Here is a 26,449-nt window from a genome sequence, read left to right on the forward strand (position 1 = left end):
GTTCTCCAGTATTGGAAGCTTACATAGATTCCCATGCGACCCACCCTCCTGCCCTGAGAGGCTCTCCTTGGATTTAGCACAAAGAGTGTGTATGCAGAACTGCGCAAACTCTGAGGGGCAAAAGGTTCTCTCAGGAAGGTTCTAGAGGGTGAGGAGCTCTGATTGGTTCAGTGAAAAGTTTGGTCTCTTTTACATAACCAGCGTTATGGTTTGCAAAATGGAAATGGACCTAGGCCTCTTTTCAGTTTGCTATACTACTAAGCATTGCTTTTTTATGTACCGGAGACTTCTATCTCGGCGACGGAGAATGATTCAGGCATGTGAATCTATGAAAGCTTCCAATACTGGAGAACTACAGTTACAGATAAGTAACTTGTTTTCATTACTAGCTAATGTCTCTTACAGATATATCTATACACAAGTAAGTAACTTGTGCTTTAGGGACCTATCTTGCCTCTTCCTATTTCTCCTTGTCCTCCTCTACCACTTCCAAGTGCCCTTACATTATCCTGCTGTTGTGGTCGCTGGGTGGTCCCTGGGACCGATCGCACAGACATTGAAATTATCCGAGTAGCGGCGGCTCCTGCAGCTCCTTCCACTGCTTCTTTCTTTGCCAACTTTTGCTGCACTAACTTTGCAGCTGCTTTCTCTGTCACTTCCTGCTTGTTTCTCTCTTTCTCCTGCTTTTTCTTACAAAATTAAATTATATGTGCCTGTATGTTTGTCCAAGGCTTGGCCTTCAATGCCACTATGTTATCAAAATTACCCTTTACATCAGAGGGTAACCCTCTCTTTACTATGTTGTAAAATAACACAGCATTTCCTTCTGTTACTTCCCAACACTGACCTACATCTTGGGTCCATTTTTCTCTCATTCTACTGAGAAACTGAGAGGGGTCCTCATTTAGCTGCATTGATTGAGCGATGAGGGACCCAATATCTCGCCTGTCGGGATACATTTTCATCAGCTGATCCCAAACTACTGTTGTAACTAAGTTAGATGGAGGTCCATCATATTTAATCTCAGTGAAGGTAACATTTCTCACTCCAGCTTTCTGAAAAACATTGTCTGTTCCATCTCCTATAAGAGAGCTAAGCAACTTCTTATGTTTCCTACTGCCAAGATGATGCCTGCAGTTTGCTTTTCAAAAGCTCTGATCCATTTCCTTGCTCCCCCTGTAAGCAGCTTTAACAGTTTCTTAATATTCTCCTTGTCCATCTGTGGCCAAGGAACATAATAGGGTGCCCCAATTCCCTTGCGTATCAGGGGCATCTGATGGGACTGGCAGAATGTTGGGGATTGTGCTGCCTGTCATATTTTTGCCACACCCGCAAACATTTCCGCATGTAGAGATAATCCCAGCCGGGATCTCCATCACCATAAAGAATGCAATCCTCAGCATCACGTGGATCAAAGGACGCTGCTTGTGACCATGGACTCATCTGTGGAGCTAACCCTTTGGTCCATTCTGCCAAATTAGACACATATGACGCTAAACTGTGCTAACTATTCTCACTAGGGGTGAGATCCGCGCTGTGCAAAACTGATTGAACTCTAATCTGCTGCATTGGCCTATCATGTAGTGTTATTCCTCCCATAGCCTCACAAGTTCCTATCCTTGGTTCTGGCTGGCCATGTGTTCCCTGAAACTGCAACCGCTCAAGCTCTGGTGCTTGGGGTTTCCTAGCTTAAAACAACATATCCTGCTCTCCTTTTTTGGTATCAAGGCGGTTAGGCAAACCCCTTGAACCCTTTGAGTGATGTAAATAGATAAGGGGCCTTTCTTGAGTGCTAATATCATAAGTGGAGTGCCTAGCTTTTGGGGATATAAATATTTCACCCATATTATCTACATGCCTTTGTATGGACTTTATTCTATTTAACATCCTCCCAAAATGTCCCTGAACTTGTCCTAAAAGATTATCACAATATCCTCCTCTTCTGACTTCTCTCGCATTTCTCCTACCCTCACTTTGTGACAACCTTTTCTAAACACACTCTGGTGAAACTATTTCATTCCCTTTCTCCTTCTGCCAAGGTGATAAATTATCTTCATTCATGTCTTTTTCTTGGGATACTGGCCATCACTGCATACTGACAGCCCTGTCCACATAGTTACTCTATCTAGCATTATCTGTATATCTTCACTGTGGGGTAGACATTTGTTCTCTAACTACCTGTCCTGTTGTGTCTCTTTTATGTAACAAGTGTGATGTGGGTGATGAAACATGTGTCTGTCATCACTGTCTACTGGACTCAATTCTTCACTTCTATCTTCCTGGGGAGAGGCTGGATTTAAATGGAGTTTGAACTGCGCGTCTAGTTGACCTGAAAACTGTTAGTCAGTTGACCTGAACTCTGAAAGTCCCCCACCGTTGCTTGCTGTCTTGGATTGCTCCTATGTCTTGGCTTTGACATTTGCGGGCGACTTTAAGGAGTTCTTTTGGGTATTTTGAAGGGGTCTCAACTTCAGGGTTCTTATATCCCACTGTGTTTTTTTGTAGCTGCATCAGTGGATATATACCGGGTACCTTGGGAGAAGTACTCATAGGGTCATATGGAGGTGGGGGAGGGAACGGGGTACTAGAAGTATCAACTTTAGTGGAGTCCTTAAACTTGTCACAAAAGGCTTGCCATAAAGCTAGGTTGGCTACTGGCTTCTGCAATTTGGCTCCTGCAAATTTGCTTTTAATATGCATAATAATATGTTCTAATATTTTATTGTCAAATGTCCCGTCCTTTGTCCAGGGATATGCATATTTCTCAGTGGCTTTAAACCATTCTAAACAATATTTTTTCAATTTCCTCTGATCATTTGGAAAAGTCTTTTGCATATGCGGCAGGGGAGTCTCCATATGTTCTTGTATTTCTATAAATTCTTACAATTTAACTTTTTATCTGTCTTACCAATTTTACTTTTTCTTTTAAAAACTTCACACTAATCCTTATAAACAAGAAAATCTGTCAGTGCATCAAAACAATCATGTATTAAACATCATGCAATGCAGTAACTTTATGCAACAACATCACTTTGTGGCCACATTTCCATTCACATGCACGCGCATACATTCACCATCAACATTTTAAAAGCACTTCAACTACTTCTAAATGTGAATCATCAGTGCTCTACTCTATGAGGTAATTGCAGTCTGCAACCATTGGCCACTTCCCTCCAAGCTTAGAGAGAATTACCCTCACATCATGTGTCTCATAGACCATGGTATGACTTCTGGACATTAGATCCAGGTGGCAATTCAGGTGTTCAGATCATACCTGGAGGTAAAGTCTAGCAGCATCTGCCTTTCAGCTGTTCCTCTTTGTTAAATATTGGAACACATATTGGCAACTCAACTTCAAATCACCCAAATTGACCTCTTCCAACTTTAACTGACTATGTAGCGCCTTCAACTTAATATTGTGCAATATATGTACACAATCTTGCATGCAATACCCTTGTCTCTCTTATATCCGTATATCTACATCTGTATTTACCATTGCTAAAAGAGCCATGTCATACAATATATACAAAAACATGGAACTAAGTCTGCATTGTCCTCACCTTAAAGATGGCAAACGTCAGATCCTACTCGTCCACTGTGAATAGGCAGAACTTTAAAGAACAGAATGTCTGTTAACCTCATCAAAGATGTGCAATGATCCTTGCAGCAGGGCCAGCCAGTGCTTCAGTGGCTGCAGTCGGTTGAAGGCAAAAGGGCCACATTGACTGGATCACCAACTGCTGCAGGGTAACTTAAAAATGAAGAAAAGGACAGACTCCTCTTGGCAATTAAAAAATACTGTTTACTTTTGCTGCAGGGAGAGTGGCCGTCTTCACACAAGTAAACAGCCAGTCTCAATTTGCTGCTTCACAGGCAGATATTTTTTATACACAATTAAACAATGCTAATTACAAAAGTTCAAATTACTAGACATTTACACATTGGTACACATACGTTATGGAAAAACATGGTCACCTGTGACCCTAGACTTTAACCTAATTCTACACATCCTTTATTGTAGTTCTAACAATGCAGAACAGAATAAGAATTCTGCTAATTTCGAATGCATGTGTATTTGGGTTGAATACATTTTTATTTGCATGTGTGCTCTATCATTGTGCTCCTAAGACCTCTTATCATATTCTGTGTGTTCTTGGCTAATTCAGTCTTCTGCTCCCATTGTCTAATCATGTTTCAGTCTATTGAAAACACAGAATACGTGCCAATGTGCCTGTCTGCTGAGGCCTTACATTCCTTCAAGCTTCTCAAACATGAGTTTTCCTTTAACTATGACCTTACAGTTCGCACACTCTGTTCTCAAATAAACTCTTCACCTGTTTTTTCTCCTGTATTGGAACTTTCATAGATTCCCATAGCTTGTAGCATTCCCCGTCATCGGGCTGGGTGTCCCCGGTAATTAGAAAATACCATAGTAATAGGTATAAAAGAAGAAAAAGGCCTAGGCCTCATCTAATTTTGTAGCATCTCCACCTCTTTTTGTAAAAGAGACCAAATAAAATGATCAGCCAATCAGAACAGCCTCACCCTATAGAACCTTCCTGAGAGAGCCTCAGATTTTCTACCACACGATGTGGGAGGGAGTCTCCACTGAGCTCTGCTCAGTTTTTCTTCATATACAACTACTTAGTTCTTCTCAACTCTTCACAAATCTACATTATGTCTGACAAGGAAAAGAAGGCTCTGTTCAAGGCTTGTCCCACCTGCTCCAAAAAGAGACTTTATGTGGAGGACAAACCCAAAGACTGTATTTATTGTTTGTATCCGGACCATAAAGCTACTGACTGCAAGATCTATTGGACCTTCTCAGGTTCAGGTTTTAATGTCTTTATTTCGATAATAAAATCATAACAGACGAGAAAAAATAAACATTCATAAACAAATCAAAAAACCACCGCAGCATACAGATGATTATATAATACCAAACTTAAACATGTTTATCAAATTTACACTAAGACTAGAAACCACAGCTAAAAAGTTATTAAACATTTGTGAGTTCCACAAGACATTAAATAAGACTATTTCTAAAAATACAATAAACACACACAAAAAAACACATTACAAAATATAATTAGGAAAAGGTTGGGTTCCTTCTGGCTCTAATTGCCCAAGCCCAGCCTAAAAACTTGGCCAAGCATATCACGATGAATTCAGAGGTATTTGTTTTTAGGGCCCATATTGCATCCGAGGATTTTCTACAGGTTAATCGTTTAAAAATGGGTTTTAACCACTTGGAGCGGGGTTCTGTATATTGAGGACAGGCGAACAGAAAATGGCCCTCGGTTTCTTTACGGTCAGGGCAGCAGCTACAAAGGCTTGAGGAGGTTTTACCCCAGGATGAAGTAAAGGAATTCAAGGGTAATGAGCCTACCCGAAATTGATGATACCATTTTTTATCCAGTGGCCTGGTAATGGAATCCCAGTAGGCCTCACGGGCAGGATCCAGCTTAAAGCTTAGAAAACGCCCCGTTAGACCCTCAGAACTAGAGGCATATACCAGGGAAAGGCGGGTTGAGGCCCAAAATAAATCCTTAAATTCCTTTTTCGAGGGAAAAGTATTGGTACCTGGGGACACCCACAGATGGATTAAGCCCATGTCGCACAGACTCTTTTTCACCGAGCGGAGCCATGGGATTCGCTCAGACCCCCCCATGGCCTTCACTTCTGCTAGCTCTTTTGCAAACAGTACGAGATCCTCAGAGGTCCATAAACGCCTCCAAGTGGACACTACTCTATATCTTGCCATGTCCATAATTGGAAGACAACCCATGTCATGACAAAGAGGGATCAATGGAGTCGATTGGGGTAACCCTACCAGGTTACGGAGAAATCTACACTGAATTCTATATAGACTCGAAAGATCCATAAACCCCCATAACTCTGCCCCATAAAGTGTGGCTGCATTTATTTTGGTGTCATATATTCTCAGGGCGGGGATGACCCGTTTTGTGATGGATTTCTTCTGCTCGCGCAGAAGACATCCAGTCAATTGGGCGAGTTTTAACTGCTGGGTCGCTATTTGTTCCTTCCAGGACAGACGACAGTCCAAAGTGACCCCCAGATACGTCATGGTTTCAACTTGATCCAAGTTGACCCCATTCAATTATACGCTTCTGCGTATTAGATTTTTCCTGGATAAAACCATAAACTTGGTTTTACCCACGTTTATCTGGAGGTCATTTTTTTTACAAAACTCCTCAAAATGGTTTAAGGCCCGCTGTAGGCCTCCCCGGGTCTTTGATAGGAGTAAGGTGTCGTCGGCAAAGATCAACATAGGAAATTTAGTCCCCGCCAGGGATGGAGCATCTGTATGAGTGGACATGAAGAATTTAACTACTTGGTCAATAAAGAGTAAAAAGAGGGTGGGAGCGAGAACGCACCCCTGGCGGACTCCTCGTGTTACTGGAAACGAGTCCGTAAATTGACCTTGTGCTCCCCATCTTACCCTGGCATAATTCTCGTCATGTAGTCTAATAATCATCTCAACTAATTCACCCGGCATGCCCAGATCCCTTAAAACCTGCCATAATTTTCCCCTCGGTACCAGATCAAAAGCTGACTTCAAATCTATGAAGGCAGCAAAAATAGTGCCACCGCCAAGCGTAACAACCTTCCAGAAGATCATACAGAAACGTAGCACCTGATCAATGGTACTTGTACCAGATCTAAAGCCCGCCTGCATTGGGGACAGTATGTTTTCAAGATCCATCCACCCCTGCACTCTCGCCAAGATCATGCGGGCGAAGAATTTTTGAAAACAATCAATTAAGGTAATCGGGCGATAGTTAACTGGGTTTGATCTATCTCCCTTTTTATGTATAGGGAGAATCTCAGCCCCCTTCCATGTATTGGGGATACAGGCTCCTCTTGCTATAGCATTAGCTATGTTTGTTAAATAGGGTACCCAAAGGCTTGTATTGGCCTTAAACAGATCAGCTGGGATTTGATCCAACCCAGGCGCTTTCCCCCGCTTTGTCAAGCCTAAAGCTATCTCCGTTTCTGTTTCAGTGAAGGTCATGATCACATCACAAGGGGGCATTACATGTAACAGGTTCGGTGTGGGCAGGGAATCAGCGACCTCTGAGCAAAATTGGGAGGAATAATAGTTTATCCAGGCTTCAGGGGATACATGATTGGATGGGATACGAAAGTCACCATCCTTACCACATTTAACAATGTCCCAGAATTTGGTCTGATTATTAGACTTACTAGCATCCAAAAGATCCGCCCAATAATCGTCTTCCCATGCCCTCTTAGCTTCCCATTGTGCTCTTTTATACCATTGCCTGGCCACCTTTACTGCGCTCATATTTCTGGATTTAACTTTCTCAATTAAAGAGCTATGGGCCTCCCTACACTCTCTGTTGTACCATTTTGCTCTTGGGGCTTGCAGGTGCCCAGTACCTTTCTTACAGGGTTTCGAGAGAAGTTGTTTAAGCTCGAAAAAACATTTATCATGCAAGCCCATAATCTTATCTAGTTCAGTCTGACCCCTCCCAACAACATCAGTCCTCATATTATTTAATGCAAGCTTCACCACATTTTCTATACTAGCCTGTATAGTTGCATCACTTGATATGGTTGACCATTTCAGTCTCCTCCGATCATTTGATAAAGTTAAAACCTCTTGCCCCCTAGGATCTGGTTCCGCTAATCTTATCAGATCATACATTTTAAGTTTCATAGACAGGGGATTGTGATCGCTTTCCGGACGCATAACAATTTTCATATCAACAATTAGGCTCCAATGTTCCATTTTTAAAAAAATATAGTCAATACGACTTTTTCTCACACCGTTATCAAATGTGAAGTTGGCGCCAATGTCCGATTTGGTACGACCATTTACGGCCCTTAATCCCCAGGTGAGACAGAAAGCAGTCCAGCTCAGGGCGGCCTCCGTTGCTTTAACAGGTGTTTGGTTCGTTAGTTCCGGGATTTTCCATGTGGCATCCTCTACAAACCCCCAATTATCCTCAGGCAGATAGAGTGGCTCGATAGTGCAGTTTATATCACCAGCTAACATGATAAATGTTCCTTTATTCCAGCCAGTTAAAAGATTGTCTAGGACACCTATCAGCTGGGGGCATCGCCCGCCTGGAAGGCCTCGAGAATAAATATTAATAATAAGCATATCCTGACCCCCTGCCTTACGCAACCTAATTGCCAAAATGTCAGGGTTTTCCACATACAATTCAGAGACTGAGTAACCCCAAGCCTGTTTTACCCACGTTGTCAGTCCCCCTGATGCACGCCCTTTATTACTCTTTATTGCGGGTTTAAAAAAGTTTAAGAACCCGACTTTGTATATGGGTGCTGTAGCCCAGGTTTCTTGTAGTAACACAACCTCCTAATTATCAATGAACTCTAACCAATCCTCGGAGTCCAAACGGGTCTTTGCTCCGGCTACATTCCAGGACACAATGTTAGATATCAATATATCGGTTCCTACAGGGTTAGTGCTGACATTAGCAGGGGAATGGAGATTAAGTAAGCTAACACTTGTTGGCCTATTACTTGCTCTATTGTCTTCTATTTTAACAATCGACGCCCTTTCCCCAACTGGCGCAGTCGGTATTCTAGCTTTCTTATGGGACATAGGCTGGTAGTCCATATTTAATTCCAGAACAGAGTTGGGTAGATATTGCACTCCTTCCCCGTTCTCAGTAAGCAGGTTAGGTGACAAGCTGGATGCACACAGTCAATCTATCCATTCTAAGTCTGACAGCGCCTCAAAGTGGTTAAAGAGCGGGGGGTACTGTTGGGGGTAGGGTGTTATCGGCTCTCGAGACCTCCCCCCTCTTGTTTTCCTCTGGTTGGGGCCCATTGGATAGTTAATGTGGGTGTGGGGGTAGAAATAACCAAGGTGCAAGGTCTGAACATCACCAAGGCGGGCAAATCTTGCTTTCCTTCGAATTCTATCTACCACCCAGGGGTCTTTAAAAGAAATCAAAATGCAGTCCCCTTCTAGATCTTTTAAACCCTTACCCACCCAATCAACTCTCCTTACATAGAGTATTTCGGTGGGGGATGAGGGAGGGAGAGGACGATGTTTATTTAACCAAAATATAACCTTATTCCGCAAGTCCCCTTGGGTCTCTTTAATACCATCTTTTAAGGGTGCCACCCCGGTTAAGACGATGGTGTATTGGAACGCTTCTGGTGGTAAGTTAACTCTGGGTGTTGGTCGTATTTTTCGATTATCCGTCCTCTGAAACCTAGGTGGTTGGGAATTGTTCTGGTCTTTACCCATTATTGGTATTTGCACTGGGGTATTGATTGCTTGATTTAACATGCCGTTCGGCAAGGGATGTTTCACTGGGGCATTATTAGTAGTTATTGGGCGTTTATCCCTCGGAATATCCTTTGCGGGAGCTCTACTGACAGTGGTCGAAGTGGCAGCAGGTTTTACCCCTGGTAGGGGCTTCTTATTATTAGCAGCTGCAATCCCCGCAGGGATCGCTGTAGATTTTCCCGCTCGTTGGTTTATGCCCCCAGTTGAATTACAGACCCCCATCCCAGTAACAGGTGTTGTTAGTTTTTGCAAAAGACCCAAGTTGGTATTAACAGCTGATTCCAAAACATCTATTTTAGCAGTCATCAGCCTTGTTCTCTCTAAGACCGGGAGCAATATAGTTTTTAACATTGCTTCCATCTTAGCCAGCAAAATATCATCGCTGCTAAGACAGGTTGGGCAAGGATTTGATGACCCAGAGGGAGCTAATGAGGGGCAATACACCATTGGGAGACCTTGGTGGGGCTGAGAGGGGGATAAGCTCACCTTATTAGTAAGGTCAATTTTGGGTTGTTTTTGGACCTTTTCCCCCTGTGGACTTGAAACATGTTTTCTTTTCCGGGATATTGGGTTTATGGTATCTTGTGGCAGGTTGGACACACTGGGGGAGGTGGGAACATAAGATAGTGATGCATCAGACGGGCTGCATTCGTCATCCTCAATGTATTGGCTATCATCCTCATAGCTTGTCAGATTAGTATTTGGGTTCTGTTCCCTGTTATCATGGGGTGGAGATAAAATATCTCCGTCTCCATCTACATGGACTATCGCCTCAGTCTCTGTAGTAGAAATACAATTAAATGCAGCGTTAGTTACAGGGCTTTTAACACGGGCTAGGGCACCAATTGAAGAACGCTTCCCGGTAACTAAATCCAGGGACAGTCTATGTTCTACCATTTCTATTTCCTTTTCTAGGATTCCCATCGCTCTAGTGATAAAAGCATCAAGGGGACCAGAAACAACACCCTTGGAGGTTTGTATGTGAACTAGGCGCTGTTTCCCAGATCTTAATGCCATGTTTAGGAGCTGAGTGGGATGATATATATAAAATACAATATAAATAATAAGACATCCACTATGCCACCTAAAAATACCAGTAGGGCCCCACTCTATTGAATACAATACGGCTAGGTACTACACAAGACTAAATAGTATACAACAAAATGTGATTTTAACCAGGACTCTTGGCCCAACCCAACCTTGTCCGACCACGGACGGCCACAGACGGTCCCGCCCTTGTCCCGGGCTTCTCCCGGTCGCTCCCGCGAGGCGGAGACACTGCGCTCCTTATAACTCTACAACTGTGTGTTCATGGGCTGATAGGCGGGAGGCGTGGCCAGCGGGGAGAGCAGCCCAGGTGTTGCAGGTTGGGGGCGCAGGGGCTCCTGGACGCTGGAGTCCCTGCCTATGCTCGCAGCCCCGCTGGTTCACTCGCCTTTCCCCGCGCTCCTCCTGTAAGCCTCACTGCAGCCTCCCAAAACAAACGACGCGAAGCGGGTCCGGCGAGTCGTGGAAAGAGTGGTGGCAAGGGTCAGCTCTGCTGAAGCAGCAGGATCGTCACGCTCCTCCAAGAACCAGGTACAGGCAACCAAATCACTTTAGAAGGGTCCCTTGCAGGACCGTGAGGGAAGTCTGCTCACTTGGCTCCAGAAATTAAAGTCATGAAAATATCCTTTTTCTAGTGACAGTGATGATGCCTCCTCTGCGACTTCTTCGAGGAGATCTACTTCTTCAGACCCTCTGCCAAAGCCTTACAAAAGACCTCTGATAGCTCTGACAGGCGTAGTCCCATCAAATCTCCTCACCGACGTGAAAGGAGAGGTAAGAACTGGTTGTTGATGTAGCATCTGTGAAGAAGATAAGCCATGGGTCTTCTGCGTCTTCTCCGCCTTCTGAGAAGCAAAAAACTTTCAAGAAACCAGCTTCTGTCCCACCTGAGGGGAAAGCTGACAGGAAAGTTTGTTCTTCGACGACGAAAACATCAATACCGTTAACGACGGCTTCAAAAATCCTACCGACGTGGACTTCGGGAGAGTTTCCTCGTCTCCATTGGCTTCGTCGACGACGACTTCAACGACGACGCCACATACTGAGGTACCTTTTATTCTGTCGTCGACGTCTACTTTGACAACTTCCACGTCGACGAGGATGACGACAGTCATGGTGTCGATTGCGACCATTTCGACAGCAACGACGACGTCGACAGCTTCCAACCTGATAATGACGACGGTCTCGACAACCTCGTTAACAAAACAAAGTGTGGCAATTTCTATACGGAGACGTCACATTACTCTGGAAATGACTTCTCCAAGGAAGGTAACACCCCTGGGTCCTGCTCTCCTTTTGGAAGAGGAGTTTTCAGAAGACGATGACGGTCCTTATGAAGATGTAGATAGCCCTTCTCAACTGCATGTTAAATGTCAGGACTCGGACTCTGAGGAGTATTATATGGAGCAGCAACATTATGTGCCACAATCCAGATCTCAGGATCAGTATCAGCAGGACTTGGTCTGCATGCCATCTTTCCTCATTACAGACCTCCAGTTCATGCTTTCGGACTACAGGAAGAGGTTTTCAACTCAGTCCTCTGGCCAAGAAACAGGGCAAGTGCTTCAAACTCAACTTGCCCGTCCAGTTACACCTCAGCCTCCTCAAATTCCAGTCCCGGAGCCGCAGCGGAATGTGGTCACAGTCCAGGACGACAGAACTGATGATGACCAAGGCACTATAACAATCCCTGACCCGGACAGGGAATTGGATGACAACATAATTCCAGATCCTACCTCTCCAGTGCCTGATCCGGCAGATTCTCCTCCAGCTGATATTGTAGGTTTTCACAATTTAATAGAGAGGGCTTCTAAGCATTTCGATCTGCATATTCCATCAGTGCAGTCGGAATGTTTTTTTTGTATGACTTCAAAGAATCACACAGGAAGTCTGTTCGCTCTATCTCTATCGTGAGCCATATCTGAGAGGAGGGGATAAAAGTGATGAAGCCGCCGGCCACGGTCATGCCTGTGCTTCCTCGTCTGGAAAAGAAGTACAAAGCTCTGGATGACATCCCGCTTGTCTGGTCAGTCAGCCGAAACTGAACTCCTGTGATTTCACAAGCAACCCAGAGAAAATTGAAAAATCCTGCTGCACCTCTTACCATGCCACCTGATAAAGAGGGAAGACTGTTGGATAATGCTGGGAAGAGGTTCTCTACCATGTCCAGCCTCCTGGTCAGAGCGGACAATCCCTTGGAAATTCTTGGACGGTATGATCGCCAGATGTGGTGTGATCTGTCTCCGTATCTGTACCAGCTCCCCGATGGAGCTAAAGCCGAAGCTAAGAAGATCTTGCAGAAGGGGGAACTAACATCTTCCGAAATAATTTACTGTGAAATGGACATTGCCACTACGGCTTTCTGCTCTCTCGCAGGGGCAGCAGTCCTTCGACGACAAGGCTGGCTTCATGCCACTTGATTTTGTCCAGAAGACCAGAATAAGATCCTGGATCTTCCTTTTGATGGGGAAATATCTTTGGGAAGCACATTGATGATGCGCTGCAAGACATAAAGAAAGACATAGAAACTGCAAAGTCCCTTGGGACTCTACAATATTGCAAGGTTTGTTTCCGTGGAGCGAGAGGTAGAGGTTTTTCATCATACAGAGGCGGATACCAGCAACAGCGCTATTCCTCTTACTTGCAGCCTTCTCAATCTTGCAGGCCACAATATTCACAGCGACAAGGCCAGTCGTAGTCTTTCTCTCGATTATCCTCTAGAGGAAGGCAAGGGCGCTAGGGGAGGTATTCCTCTAAGCGCCAGTAGTGGCTTCTCGGCTTTTCCTTTGTCCTCTGTAACACCAGTGGGGGAAGAATATCCCAACACTTCCACAACTGGCAACTTATAACATCAGATCGGTGGGTTCTCAATATTGTCTTGTCAGACCATACTCTGGAATTTCAACATCAACCATCATCCAAAGCCCCTCGCGCCACAGAATCCAAACATCTACGCCTTATACGTCTAGAAGCCCACCAACTACTTCTCAAGGAAGCAATAGAACCAGTTTCTCTATCCCAGCAGGGCAAAGGATTCTATTCTCGATTCTTTCTTGAACAAAAGACCGTAGAAAAACGGCGCCCAATTTTAGACCTGGGGGAGCTAAACACCTATCTCATAAAACTCATTTCGGATGGTCTCCTTACAGGACATTTTACGGCTCCTCAACCCAGGAGATTACATGGCCACCCTGGATCTCGAGGACGCATACTTCCATGTTCCCATCCACCCGGCCCACCGGACGTTTTTACACTTTACAGTGGCAAAGAGCCACTTTCAATTCAGGGTCCTGCCTTTCGGACTCAGAACTGCCCCGCAGATTTTCACAAAGGTTCTAGCCCCGGTCACAGCGTTTCTTAGGAAACAGACACTCCAGGTATTTCCTTACCTGGACGACTGGCTTTTGAAAGCTCTGTCTCATCAAGCAGCAGAAGTGGCGGTCGGAGCATGCACTAAGCTCTTCTGTCACCTGGGTCTTCAGCTCAACACGGAGAAGTCCGTCCTATGCCTGTCCAAGTCAGCCAAGTTCCTGGGAGCTATCCTGGACACAACTTGTTGCAAAGCATTCCCGTCAAAAGAAAGACAGACAAAACTAGTGACCTCTGCCCGTCGGTTGCAACAAAAGAGGCCACTTTCAGTTCGCCTCTACAAGCCCCTTCCAGGATCGATCTCGTCCTGCATCCCCTTGATTCCACATTGCAGCTGCGAATGCGCCTCCTCCAAGAGCAACTGGATTTGCAGTGGTGCCAGGCAGAAGGCTCTTTCGAAGACAGGATCACATTAACTCAGCCTATGAAAGACGCGGCCAGCTGGTGGACGGTGAGAGACAATATCTCACAGGGTCTCACCTTCACGGTCACCCCAGCTCCTCTAATAATTACAACAAGACTCCTCTCTACAAGGCTGGGGAGCAGTATTACGAGACCTTCAGGTGAGTGGCCGCTGGCTACCCCAGCATCGCCTTCTCCTTATCAATCTGTTAGAACTCAAGGTGATTCGTCTGGCCTTACAGGCCTTCCTTCCACGAATCCGACAATTCACTCTCCTGGTCCATACAGACAACGCGAAGGCCTGCATTATGTAAACAAGCAGGGAGGAATAAGGTCTCGTCTGCTATACAGAGAGGCTCAGGAGATTTGGGAATAAGCTAGCCAACAACAAATCTCTCTCTCGTCGGAGCATCTTCCAGGTGCCCTCAACAAAACAGCAGACATACTCAGTCACCTCAAGTCGGTGAGCCACGAGTGGGAATTATACCAACACACTCTGGAAAGGATTTTCAGTCCCTGGGGCACTCCGCCCATAGATCTCTTTGCCACTCCAGAGAACAAAAAATGCTGACTCTACGCAAGCAGGGAGCACCATCAGGGATCATTGGGGAATGCACTTTCGATGGCCTGGTCAGGCGCCTTTGTTAACGCTTTCCCTTCGATTCCACTAATTCCCAGGATTCTTAGGAAGCTCAAAGCTGAACCCTGCAGGTTGATTGTAGTGGCCCAGGCGTTTTAGTTTACAGAGCTTCTCCTACTCTCCTTGGATCATCCAATTCATCTACGCCGAATTCCTTCTCTGCTGACGATGTCCCAGGCCCAAGTGGTACATCCGAATCCGAGCTCGCTTCAGTTAGCAGCGTGGCTCCTGAGCACCGAGAATTTCAGAATCTAAATATTTCACCAGAGTGTAGAGATGTGCTAGCTCAAACCCAAGCACCAAGCACAAATAATATGTATCGCTTGAAATGGAAGCGTTTCAGCCTGTGGTGCCGGCAATAGATCATTCATCCTTACTCTTATACTCCTCATCAAATTTTGCCATACATTTTGGCATATGCTAAGTCAGGTCTCATTCCTCTATCAAGGTGCGCCTGGCAGCCATTTCTAGGTTCAAACAAACTTCTTCTGGACCATCCCTCTGGTCAGCAAGGATGGTGAAACAATTTCTGAAAGGTATTTTTAGAGTTTTTCCACCAGTTAGACCTCCTCCACCTCTGTGGCAGCTGAACTTAGTCCTTACTCAATTCATGAGGCCGCCTTTTGAGCCAATTCATAGGGCGGACCTTAAATTCCTTTCCTGGTAGGTGGCCCTCCTTCTCGCCTTAAAATCGGCCAGGAAGGTAGGTGAACTACACGTTCTCACGATCAAGGATCCTTTCTTGCAGTTTAAAAAGGAAACTGATTCTGAGGATGAATCCCAAATTTATCCAGAAGGTCCCTTCAGACTTTCATTTAAATGAACCTGTGATTCTCAAGTCCTTTTTTCCTCGACCCACTACAGCGGAGAGAGCTCTTCATTCATTGGATGTTCAAAGGTGTTTGAATTTTTATCTCCACCGTGCCAAAGATTTCATAAGATCTACACAGATCTTTGCTGCTTTCAGTGCCCCTCGCAAGGGTTTCCCTCTTTCAAAGCAGGGAGTGCGCGATGGATTGCCAGCGCAATCCAATACTGTCACCAAGCGGCCCGTAAGCCCCTAGAAGGGTGGGTCCGGGGGCACTCTTCAGAGGCTCTTTTCGCAGGAATGCCGATCAAGGACATTAGCAGGGCAGCGACTCGGAGCAGTGCCCATACTTTCACAAACCATTACTGCTTGGACTCCACCACGCGAAGTGATGCTGCAGTGGGACTGGCAGTCTTGAGGAATCTCTTCCAATAAGTGGTGAGCTTTCCCTTTTAACCCCCTTCCTTTTTTTGTTTTCGCTCATTTTGTAACTCATGATGTTCACTGACTACTGTTTTGATAACTTGTATCTCTGTTGACTGTATACTTCTTGCAAGGTTTATACAATGTATTATTACACAAAATGTGCGTTCTGACTGCTGACTATTCTGATTCAAGCTATGGGAATCTATGAAAGTTCCAATACTGGAGTAAGAAAACAAGTTACTTACCTGTAACTTTGGTTCTCCAGTATAGGTAACTTTCATAGAATCCCATGCGCCAGCCCTCCTCCCCTGGGAAAGCTCAGCCTCCAGCATTTTCTGTTATACTGTTACACAACGGCTACAAAAATCTGAAGCTCTCTCAGGAAGGTTCTATGGGGGGAGGCTGTTCTGATTGGCAGTTCATTTTATTTGGTCTCTTTTACAAAAAGAAGTGGATATGCACATCTCCTGTCCCCCTTCCATCGTCGCAAGGCTGATGTAGTTTCACTTTCCTAATGTGCATGCACGCTCAGCTCGGGATTTCCTCAAGCCCCGGTGAGCGACGCGCTCTCAGCCTGAAACAAAGGCAATGAATTAAAACCCACCCCTGCTCCTACTTTATCAGCTCTCTTCCAATCTGCTCCATCTGATATAATATGGAGAGGGGGTCGTAATGCACCCCTTCACACAGTGCCCCCACAAAGCCCAACCTCAGGGTTTCTCAGCAGTCCCTCCATCCTCACCTGGTCGCAGCGACTTGGTCGGGGTCAGCATCAGCAGCAGGAGGAGCAGGAAGGCGCCGCTGTCCACCGGGGCTACCATTTATCCTCCATGCATTCTCCCTCCATGCAGGAGGGGGTCTTCAAGTAGTTCCGCCAGAGGGAGGGGGCCTCTTGGAACGTCAGAGCCCGGTTTCTTGGGGACCTGCAGTGGGTCTAAGCCCCCTGGGTTTGCTCTGTCCGGCGGTTGCCAAGCACAAAAGCTCTGGTTTCATTGTTTTTTGCTTTGGGTGCTTTTGTGGCCCCCTCCCTGGGCTGCACGAGCCGCGCAGCACTTATTGAAGTACAGCGAAGTCCGCAGGCGCCGCCACTGTGCACGAGCTGCAGGCCACGCCGATGTGCACGCTCACCGAGTGCCTACAAGGCACGCATGGCGCTCTTTCACTTTCCCTTGTAATTATTTTGTACTTGGGAACTGCCGACCTTTGCTTTGTGTCTCGTTGAAGAGCGTGACCCCAACCTAATGGCAGAAATTCGGGGTGTCTGAGTCTCTCTGGACTGCTGACGTTAGTTGGTGTTCTAACAGGTGGGTGCGTTTTAGCCGCTGTTTAAAGGGAAGAGGCGGTGCCCTAAGACCTGCGATTGTTTGTGGTTAGTTTCTTTGTACGTGGGGGAGGGAGGAGGTAAGAAAGGCATTTTAGTGTTCCTTTTAGTCCAACCCACTTCCATTCTACATCCGTGAGAGGGATCTCAAGATCCCTATTCCAATTATCGCAGGCGGACGTTACGTCTGTCTGCTTGTCCTCCTTCAGAGCTGCGTGCAATCGTTTAACAGGACCCCTGTTCAAGTCTATTATCACTGTCAGGATATGGGAATCCCTGGGCTCCTTGGGGAATCTTGCCCAGATCTCGCGGACCGTACTGGTCCTACTCCAAATAGTGTCTGCTAGTGTCACAAAAGAGTCATTCAGAAAGGTATCCTGCCCTCTGACAGCCTCCATCCAACCAAATCCATAGAGGTGCAGATGAGCACAAAAGGCTGTAACCACCATATGGGGAGCAGTTGGGCATACTGCACACACTTCAGAACATGGGTAACAGTTCTTTCCCATGCCTGTGCAACCGGGGCCACTATGATGGGTATACCTACCGGCACCCCACAACCCCTGCCCCCCTTCCCCATAAGCAGTCTCGGGAGGTCTATCTCCATTACCAGTCCATCCAGGAGTTTCTTCTCCCAATAATATCACTGGAGATTCCGGAGCCCCAGTATACCCACAGCTAGGTCCACTTTTAAGATTTCCAGCCTGAACCTGCTCCGTTCCCCTGCCCATGCCAGAGACACCAACAAGCCAGTGAGCTGTCAGAATAAGGAGTTTGGTAGGACACAGACGAGTATTGCATAGTGTAGAGACACCTGGGAAGCAGTACCATCTTGCTGAGCACCAGTCTGCCCATGATAGACAGCGGCAGAGTGTTCCCAAATTTTGCAGACACAGGCTGTCTACCATCTGACCCATGTTAAACTCCCATTGCTGCTGCGGGTCAGGAGCTATCTGTATCCCCAGGTAATCCCCAAGACATTGCACCGTCTCCAAGGGGAGTCCCACCTCCGGGAGATCAGCCACCCCACGGTGGGGGGAAGATCACAGTTACGTGTCTGACTTGTAGCCCTGACTCCCTTCTGAAATTAGCCATGGGTTGCCTGAGGCGTGGCACTGATGACATTCGGGCTGTTCACGTATGCTAGTGTATCATCTGTGTACATTGACACACTATGCGTCATCCCACCAATGCGTATTACAAAGTCTTTGAGTTCACTCCTCAAGTACACTACCAAAGGCTCCTTGGCCTGCGCAAAGAGGAGTGGGGACAATGAGCATCCCTTCCCTCATTCCTGTCTATACAGTCAGTACAACATATACCACCTTTCCGGTTCGTACTCTAGCTCAGGGTTCTGCAAGTAAGAGGCGCATGCACGACAAGTACCCCGGGCCCATCCCCATTCTTCGCAAACACCTCCTATAAATACTCAGAGGACAGAGTGTCAAATGCTTTCTCGATGTTCAGGGCAACCAATGGTGCTTCCTCTGCTGTTCCCTGAGTGGCGTGCATCTCATCTCATGCCCCAGGTGCATGAGTGCCCCTACCAGCATGAATCCACACTGGTCTTTGTTCACTAAGTGAGTGACTATGCAGCCCAGAAGCCTTGCGTATATGTTTGCAAGTGATTTGAAATCAACATTGAGCATGGACAGCGGTTGGTAGGACCCGAAGTCCCTCAGGTCTTTGCCAGTCTTTAGGAGCATTATTATTAAAGCCTCCCGCATGTCTATCAATAGGGTACCATTTGCTTTAACTTCTTGGAGAGTTTCCAGTACCCTTAGGAGCAGGTTCCTCCTACAAGCCATGTCCCGGAGGGCCCCCCGCAATTCCTCCAGTCTTATATCCTCCTGTAGGCTCTACCTCTGGACCGTAAGAAGAGGGCCCCTGTAAAAAAACAAGCATTTGCAATGCAATAGGTCTCGCATTTACGCTGGTTTAAACAATTGGCATTGTAAATGACAATTCTTTTTATTTATACTTTGAAAACCAAAACATAAATAAAGGGCATTGTCATTAACAATGTCAATAGCTCAAACTGCATAAATGCGAGACCTATTGCATTACAAATGCTTGTCTTTTTTTGTACCTATTACTACGGTATTTTCTATTTACCGGGTACACCCATCCTGAAGACGGGGAATGATACAAGCTATGGGAATCAATGAAAGTTAGAGAAAGCTAACAACTCCCAATCCCCGATGGTTGCGATCACACTGGACGCTGAAAAGGCCTTCGATAAGGTTTCATGGTCTTTTCTTCAATACTGTATGCATTCATTCAATCTCGGACAATCGTTCATCACAATGGTGATGGCCCTGTACGCCTCCCCTTCGGCTCGGATAGCAATTAATGGCACCCTCTCTGACCCTTTTCGCCTCTACCAAGGCACCAGACAGGGCTGCCCACTTTCACCGGCACTTTTCCTTTTGGCCCTTGAACCCCATCTAACTGACATCAATAAGAATGAAGATATTCAGGGAGTCTCCTTTGGAGATACTCAGATAAAATTAGCAGCGTATGCTGACGATATACTGATTGCGACAGAAAACCCGGCCAAATCGATCGAGGGGCTCATGACCTCAATCAGCAAGTACTCGTACCTATCGGGATACAAGCTAAACAAAGACAAGTCCGAGGTTAAACCACTAAACATCTTCACTACCAAAGAAGTTCTTGGTACCTCAGGTCTAGCTTGGCAAACAGGGGTTATAAAATATTTAGGAATAGAGTTTACCGATAAATTAATGAGCACCATCGCACACAACAAAACGTTGACATTGACAAAAGTTAAAAGAATCCTTGACGGCTGGTCCCCACGATTTATTACTTGGTGGGGAAGGATTGAAGCTATAAAAATGATGATATCACCGCTAATCAACTACCTGAGCACTATGCTGCCCCTCACCTTCTCCAAAGATTTCCTCTCCAAACTTGATAAATTAATTTCCTCTTTCCTTTGGCAAGGGAAAAAGGCCAGAATTAGCATGAAAAAACTAAGGCTGGATAAATCCCTAGGAGGCGTCAATCTAGCTGACTTTAAGCTCTATCAAACCGCGTTCTTAGCTAGACAAGGGGCTTTTTGGCTCACTCCACACTCAGACTACACCCCGGTGTGGCTGTCGGTGGAAAAATCCATTCTGCCTGGCCTTCCCCCCTCCACCCTCCTCACTACCAAACCACAACCCACTGTATCCTCAGGTACCATCCTCCGAAACACGAAGGCTGCCCTCCTTCATGTAAGCAAATTTTTACCGCACCAATTTTGTAACTCACGATGGGAATCGCTGTGGAACAATACCAGAATGCTATACAAAGGGAAACCAATGAATAATCCTACTTGGATAGAGAAGGGTATACACTTCCCTCATCAGCTGTTTGATGGTCCGTTGCCACTCACTTTCAACGACCTACAAAATAAGTTTCAACTCCAGAACATAGACTTCTATTACTTCTTAAACATCAAAGTGGCCCTCTCCAAAACAGATTTATCCAGCGTCACCCCCTCCCTTCCTGGCTACCTTCACACGATTAATAGACAGGGTCATCAGGTGTCCAGAATATACAAACTGACCCGCCCACAGACCACAAAGCTGACAACATCCACACAGTCCTTCTGGGATTCATACTCTTCCTCACCAACATCGGAAGCAGAGTGGGCCAGAATATGGGAATCTACCTCACGACACAAAATCAGCCCTACATTATCCCAATCTAAATTCTGGCTTCTCCACAAAGCTTTTTGGACTCCTAGGAGACTCTTCCTGCACAACATCAAGGAAGATGACTCCTGCTGGAACTGCATGGCAGAGGGTGGGGACCATGAACATCTAATATTCAAATGCCCCTGTGTATCCGACTACTGGGATAGAATCTTCTAATTTATTGCCAAAGTGCTGCATGTTTCGCTCCCGAGGGAATTTGCAACCTTAGTCATGGGTTTTACCAAAGCTGTTAACCTCAATGAAAATGATAAAGCCCTACTTGACTTACTCTTGACAGCAGCGGTCAATCTCATACTGAATAACTGGAAGGACACTGGCAAAGCTTCTTTCCCCCACTGGCTCAACTGGGTTTCGAACCTCAGAGGAGCCGACAATATTGCGCTGCCTGCTACACCTTGGCGCCCCCCCTATAGGAACCTATGGTCCTCGCTTGACGCTCACTTCGACCTATTTAAACCACCATGATTACCTGATGCACATGTGCACCATGCACATATGCTCCCTGCCCATAGTCCGGGTTGCCTACCTGCCCAAACGACTGACCTCATTGACTTACGTGGTTATCTTGCTCCACCTATGACTGTAACCTTGAAAATGTACTGATGCAATGCCTGTGTTCTTTCTTTTTTTTTTCTTACTATTTGTTTAAATTGTTTATTGATTTATCTCATCTTATCTTAATTTAATTTACCCCTCCTTTGTTCCCGTTATACTTGCATACTTGCTCTTGTTAATACCGGAACCATGCATGATATATGCACATGTCTGTAATGCTTGCTCATCTCTCTCAATCAAAATTTTTGTGAAATCAAAAAAGAAAGTTACCAATACTGGAGAACCAAAGTTACAGGTAAGTAACTTGTTTTCTTCATCTGCACAAGTTTTTGGCCTACACTGCTCTTTCACCACGTATAACTGTCTGGCGCTCTATGCTGTTGCACCACGTTCTCATATTTTATTTCTTCCATAACACTGGTATTAGTGGCATGGTGAAATGCATCTGGTACCTGGCATTAAACATTGGTAACTAGCAATTGTATAATGAGGACAGGCCCATAAGCACTTAAGAATGTGTGAAAGAGACGTCTTTCATTCCTAACATCACAGTATAATTTTTTTATAGATGAAGCAACACGTTTCTAGTCTGGCTTCAACCGAAGCAGGTTTCACAAAATGTCCTAAACAAGTTTTTTGTCGCAATGCCTGAGAGAACTTGAACCACTGTCATGATACATTTTTCGAGCATTGTTGGGAATCTAATTCTTCATGCAACCCATAGCCTGCTTTGTCATTCTACACTGGGATCTTGGGAGTGTTTGTTGGCTTCTATTACCACATTGGCACTTGTATTACATTTGTTGTATCAACTATTGAGAATTTGAATCCAATTCAATGAATAGCACATTGTTCTCATAATATCAGTTTCTTTTGCAAATTTATATGGATGTCCTTCAAAAATGAAATGTATAAGATAATGCAATTCTCCTAAGTTACTGCTTTTTCAAGCAGGCCCCTAAGATTAATGAACATGTATATTTTCTTCTCTTTCTTCACCCTAGAGTGCTTCTTGACAGAGCTCATTGGGACTATGACAGTTCATTGCATGATATGGATGTTGAAACGCTATCCTCACAGCAACATCCTTCACTCAATCAATTTGCCAATACCTCAGAAACAAATACCTCCGACAGATGCTTCTCAACAGACCTCAGTCAGATGCTAGTGAATATCAAATCGTGTAGATGGCGACATTTTAGACCTCGGATACCGTCTGTACATGATAGTAATAATACTGGATTTGCCTGTAAACAAATATACCGAATTGGTGCAACACATCCTGGAACCCACCCAATCAGTAACTCTACAAGAAGTAGCAGTACCCATTTACGTATGTTTATTTTCACTATATTTTTCAGTGTACAGTTAGAATTTATACAGATTTTACCAATCACCATTTGTATGCTACATCTAAGAAACAGTAGACAATTTGTATTTGGTCAACAAGGTTTAGAGTTCTTATTTTATTTTATTGTGTTTTCTCTTAGCCTTGTCTTTTTCTGGGACTGTACTGCCAACTTTATTTCAATAATTACTTTCCATTACAGCATCTCCACAATTTAAACCACCCGAATACTTATTTCTACAGGGAAGGAGTAACGATTCTGAAGTCAGTCTAACAGTGCAGTAACATGTTCATTTCTTAGTTTCGGTTAAAAAAGAATTGTAGTGCCGCTTTGTTCTGCCTATGGAACCCTTACCTTGATCTTGGAGTAGGATGTTTGCAAGTTTGAATTTGGTCTGTATTTTAGAGACACTGTAATTTGAAAATAGCTACACTTAGCATGAATATGTTTTTTTGCTTGCACTTATCTTCAAAGGTTTGCTTTGTTTTCTGGGTAGTGCTTTCTTAGAGGTAGTGGCGATGGCTACTAACAAAGCAGTAATCTCTAATCTGGGTACTTGGAATATTGTGTTTTATTTTTCTGGTATTTCTACTTAGGCTGTTGAGGAGGAGATGCCCACTTGATTTGTCTGAAATTCATAATTTTAAGTACATTTCAGAAAGTTAGTCTAATACCCCAACATGCCTCTCTCTTCCTGCATTCATTTAATAAATGGAAAACTGTGAACAAGTTATTCTTAGAGTTGGTGGTTAATACAAGTTGTATGGTGGCCCTTTATCTGATAGAGACATCTGGCCGCCGATTCCTTACCTTTGAATTTCCCAAGCACCAGACTGGATCAGAACATTTTTGCATTAACAGTACCCCGTGCCGGTTGGTGGCGTCAATTGGCTCAGCGTGGCGTCTGCGTCATCCTCACCGGAAATGACGTCCACCTCACCTATATAGGTGCCACCTCAGTGCGCTGACGTAAGTTCTTTTCTTTCTGTGACAATTACCACTGATCGAGAGAAAGAGCAACCCCTCTGTTACTTTTTGACAGATATTTTTTTAACATTTTTTTGTTGAATTTTTTTTGAGGATTTTTTTTCCTGGTGTCTCGAGTTGATGTGTTCAAGGAAGACCGGTGGGGCCTGCCATTACACCAGGTCGGTTACAAATGCACATCTTGTGTGTCCATGATGTCTCGAGCGCGACCACAATTCCAAGTCATGCTCCGACTGCCAGGCTATGGAACCTAAGGCTTAGAGGGAGCGGTCCCCAAAGCTGCTGGTGGCTCCGGCATCTGATGCAAGGTAAAGCGGGTCCTCAGTGGTCTCGGCCCTAATCAAGAGAAAGGCCACAGATCCACTCCAAGAGCCCCAAATCGTCTTCCTCCCATTCCAGGTCATCTGGACACTCGGGGAAGTAGCATAAGCACAAGAAGTTATACGTCGGCTGACGCGACTTTGGAACATTGACGTTCAAGGCACGGTTCTTTGGAATTGTTGCTAGGGCTGACCCTGTGCCTCCGACCTTTTCCTGGAGTAGGAGCAACCCCCCCTCACTTAAAGAATTGTATAGGGCTATTTGACACAGATTTGAGTGGACAGACCCCTTCAGTGCACCTTCAGCGGGGGCCCCAGCGGGTTCTGCACCCACGGCTTCGGTTCCGACAGGCCCCCATGGATCCAGACCTGCTCTTGTTGTGTCACAGTGACCTACCCCAGCGCCAATCACCACTGGTTCCACCAGCTCCATTTACATCCACAAATCCAACATGGAGCCGGAACAGGATCAATCAGCGCTGATTCCAGCACCAACTGGACCTATGCTTCCTAGGTTGGTGCCTGAGACCCCTTCTGAAGGGGAAGGCTTCAGGGAAGAATCGAAGGGGGTCACTGGACCATTTAGAATACCAGTTAGAAGGCCAGGAAATGGACAGGTGTGAGGAACTCTGACATCCCAGTGATCTGGACACATCCCCAGATAATGGTATGCTTTCACCCCCTACCATGGCACTTAGGAGGGAGAATCTTATTCCATGGTGGTGAAGAGGGCAGTTGAGGTCCTGTATCTCAGGTTGCCCTTGGTGGCAGTGTGAGAAAGTGCCCTCTTTCTGCATGGTTGCCCCCACTCTAACGAATTGCTGATGTGCTTTGACAGGGTGTGCCCAGGGCTCCTGTTAACCAGGTACCCAGGGCCTTTGTTCTTCAACTAAAAACTGCATTGAAGCCTAAACCCAATTGGCATGTCTGGCCATAGGTCAGCCCCTGGTACATGATACCACAGGTACCCAGGGCACTGTGACTAGAGAAGGCCTTAAAGAGCTGGTGTACTTATTGCTCCACCCTTAGAGGTCTCGTACCTTCACACTCACACACTGCCTTTGCAGGCTGTGTGTTTTGGTGCAGAACAAAGTGAAAAGTCGACATGGCACACATCCCTGTGGGCCATGCTAACAACTTACTGCCCTGGCATAGATCAGTCACCCCTCTAGCTGGGTGCACTATACCAATGATGAGGGTAAAAGTGCATGAGCCCTGTACCCCTACAGTGTCTCAGTCCATTCGTAGGCATTGTAAGTGCAGTGCTGCCATTAAGAGTATATGGTGCTGGGAGTTTGTCATTACGAACTCCATAGTACCATAATGGTTACACTGAAAACTGAGAGGTTTGGTATCAAACTTCTCAGCACATTAAACCCACACTGATGCCAGTTTAGGATTTAATGAAAAATGCACACAGAGGGCATCTTAGAGATGCCCCCTGAAAACTAACCTACCACTAGTGTCCAGGCTGAGTGGCTGCTTTTAGCTGCCACCACCAGACATGTTTCTTGACTCCTGGGTCAAGGGCCTGCTGCTCTTGGGGGCCTGAAACAATGCACATCCTGGGACGAGGTGCCAAGCCACGAACGGGAAGCTTCAAAGGCCTTTGTGAGCTTCCCCAGGTCACTTGCTGCTTTCAGCAACTGGTCCCCACTGGTTCTGACCCCCACTTTGGGTGGGAGAACCGGTGGGAAAAACAAGTGAGGAAGAAATGTGTGCCAATCTCTTCCAACTCCACCCCTCAGGTGGGGAAGGCAAGGTGAAGCACAACTCTAGTCCCCGCCATCTTGCAGATAGGGGGACTCAGCCAAACAGAGAAAGGCTTTAGCCCCTCTCCCAATGGAGGGTGGCATAATAGGGGGTGTACCCACACCAGGGAAGGAACCCATTGATCCCAACCTTTTTACCTACCTTTCGCGCCCCTTATTTATTTTTATTTTTTTTTTAAAACCTTTATTATGGCAAGTATAGGTTACACAGCTTTGTCGCCTACAACCTGTACAGTCAGGCCGGCAGCCATAGCATTCGCTTTGAAATATATTTCTCGCTGAGGGGATACAAGTCTGACACAGCAAGACGCCTACAACCCATCAGGGCCGGCCGCATAAATGCTATTGGGAGCTGTATGAGAAAGCATTACGGAATACTGGAGATAATAATGAGTGTAGGATAGAGAATGCTTGAGGT

General features: G+C 45.6%; 1 protein-coding gene across 2 annotated transcripts in view; it reads left to right on the plus strand.

Annotated features, from left to right (window-relative positions):
- The window catches only part of EPC1 (enhancer of polycomb 1), a 1,373,110-nt gene that overhangs the window by 998,874 nt on the left and 347,787 nt on the right, over positions 1-26,449 (plus strand). For both annotated transcript variants that reach the window (XM_086941549.1, XM_086941548.1), the window contains exon 10: positions 22,608-22,936. In XM_086941549.1, the coding sequence (XP_086797675.1) occupies positions 22,608-22,936 (329 nt within the window). The remainder of the gene's footprint in view (positions 1-22,607; positions 22,937-26,449) is intronic.

Source organism: Lissotriton vulgaris, chromosome 10 (assembly GCF_964263255.1).
Source record: "Lissotriton vulgaris chromosome 10, aLisVul1.2, whole genome shotgun sequence".
In the NCBI taxonomy this organism is placed as follows: domain Eukaryota; kingdom Metazoa; phylum Chordata; class Amphibia; order Caudata; family Salamandridae; genus Lissotriton; species Lissotriton vulgaris.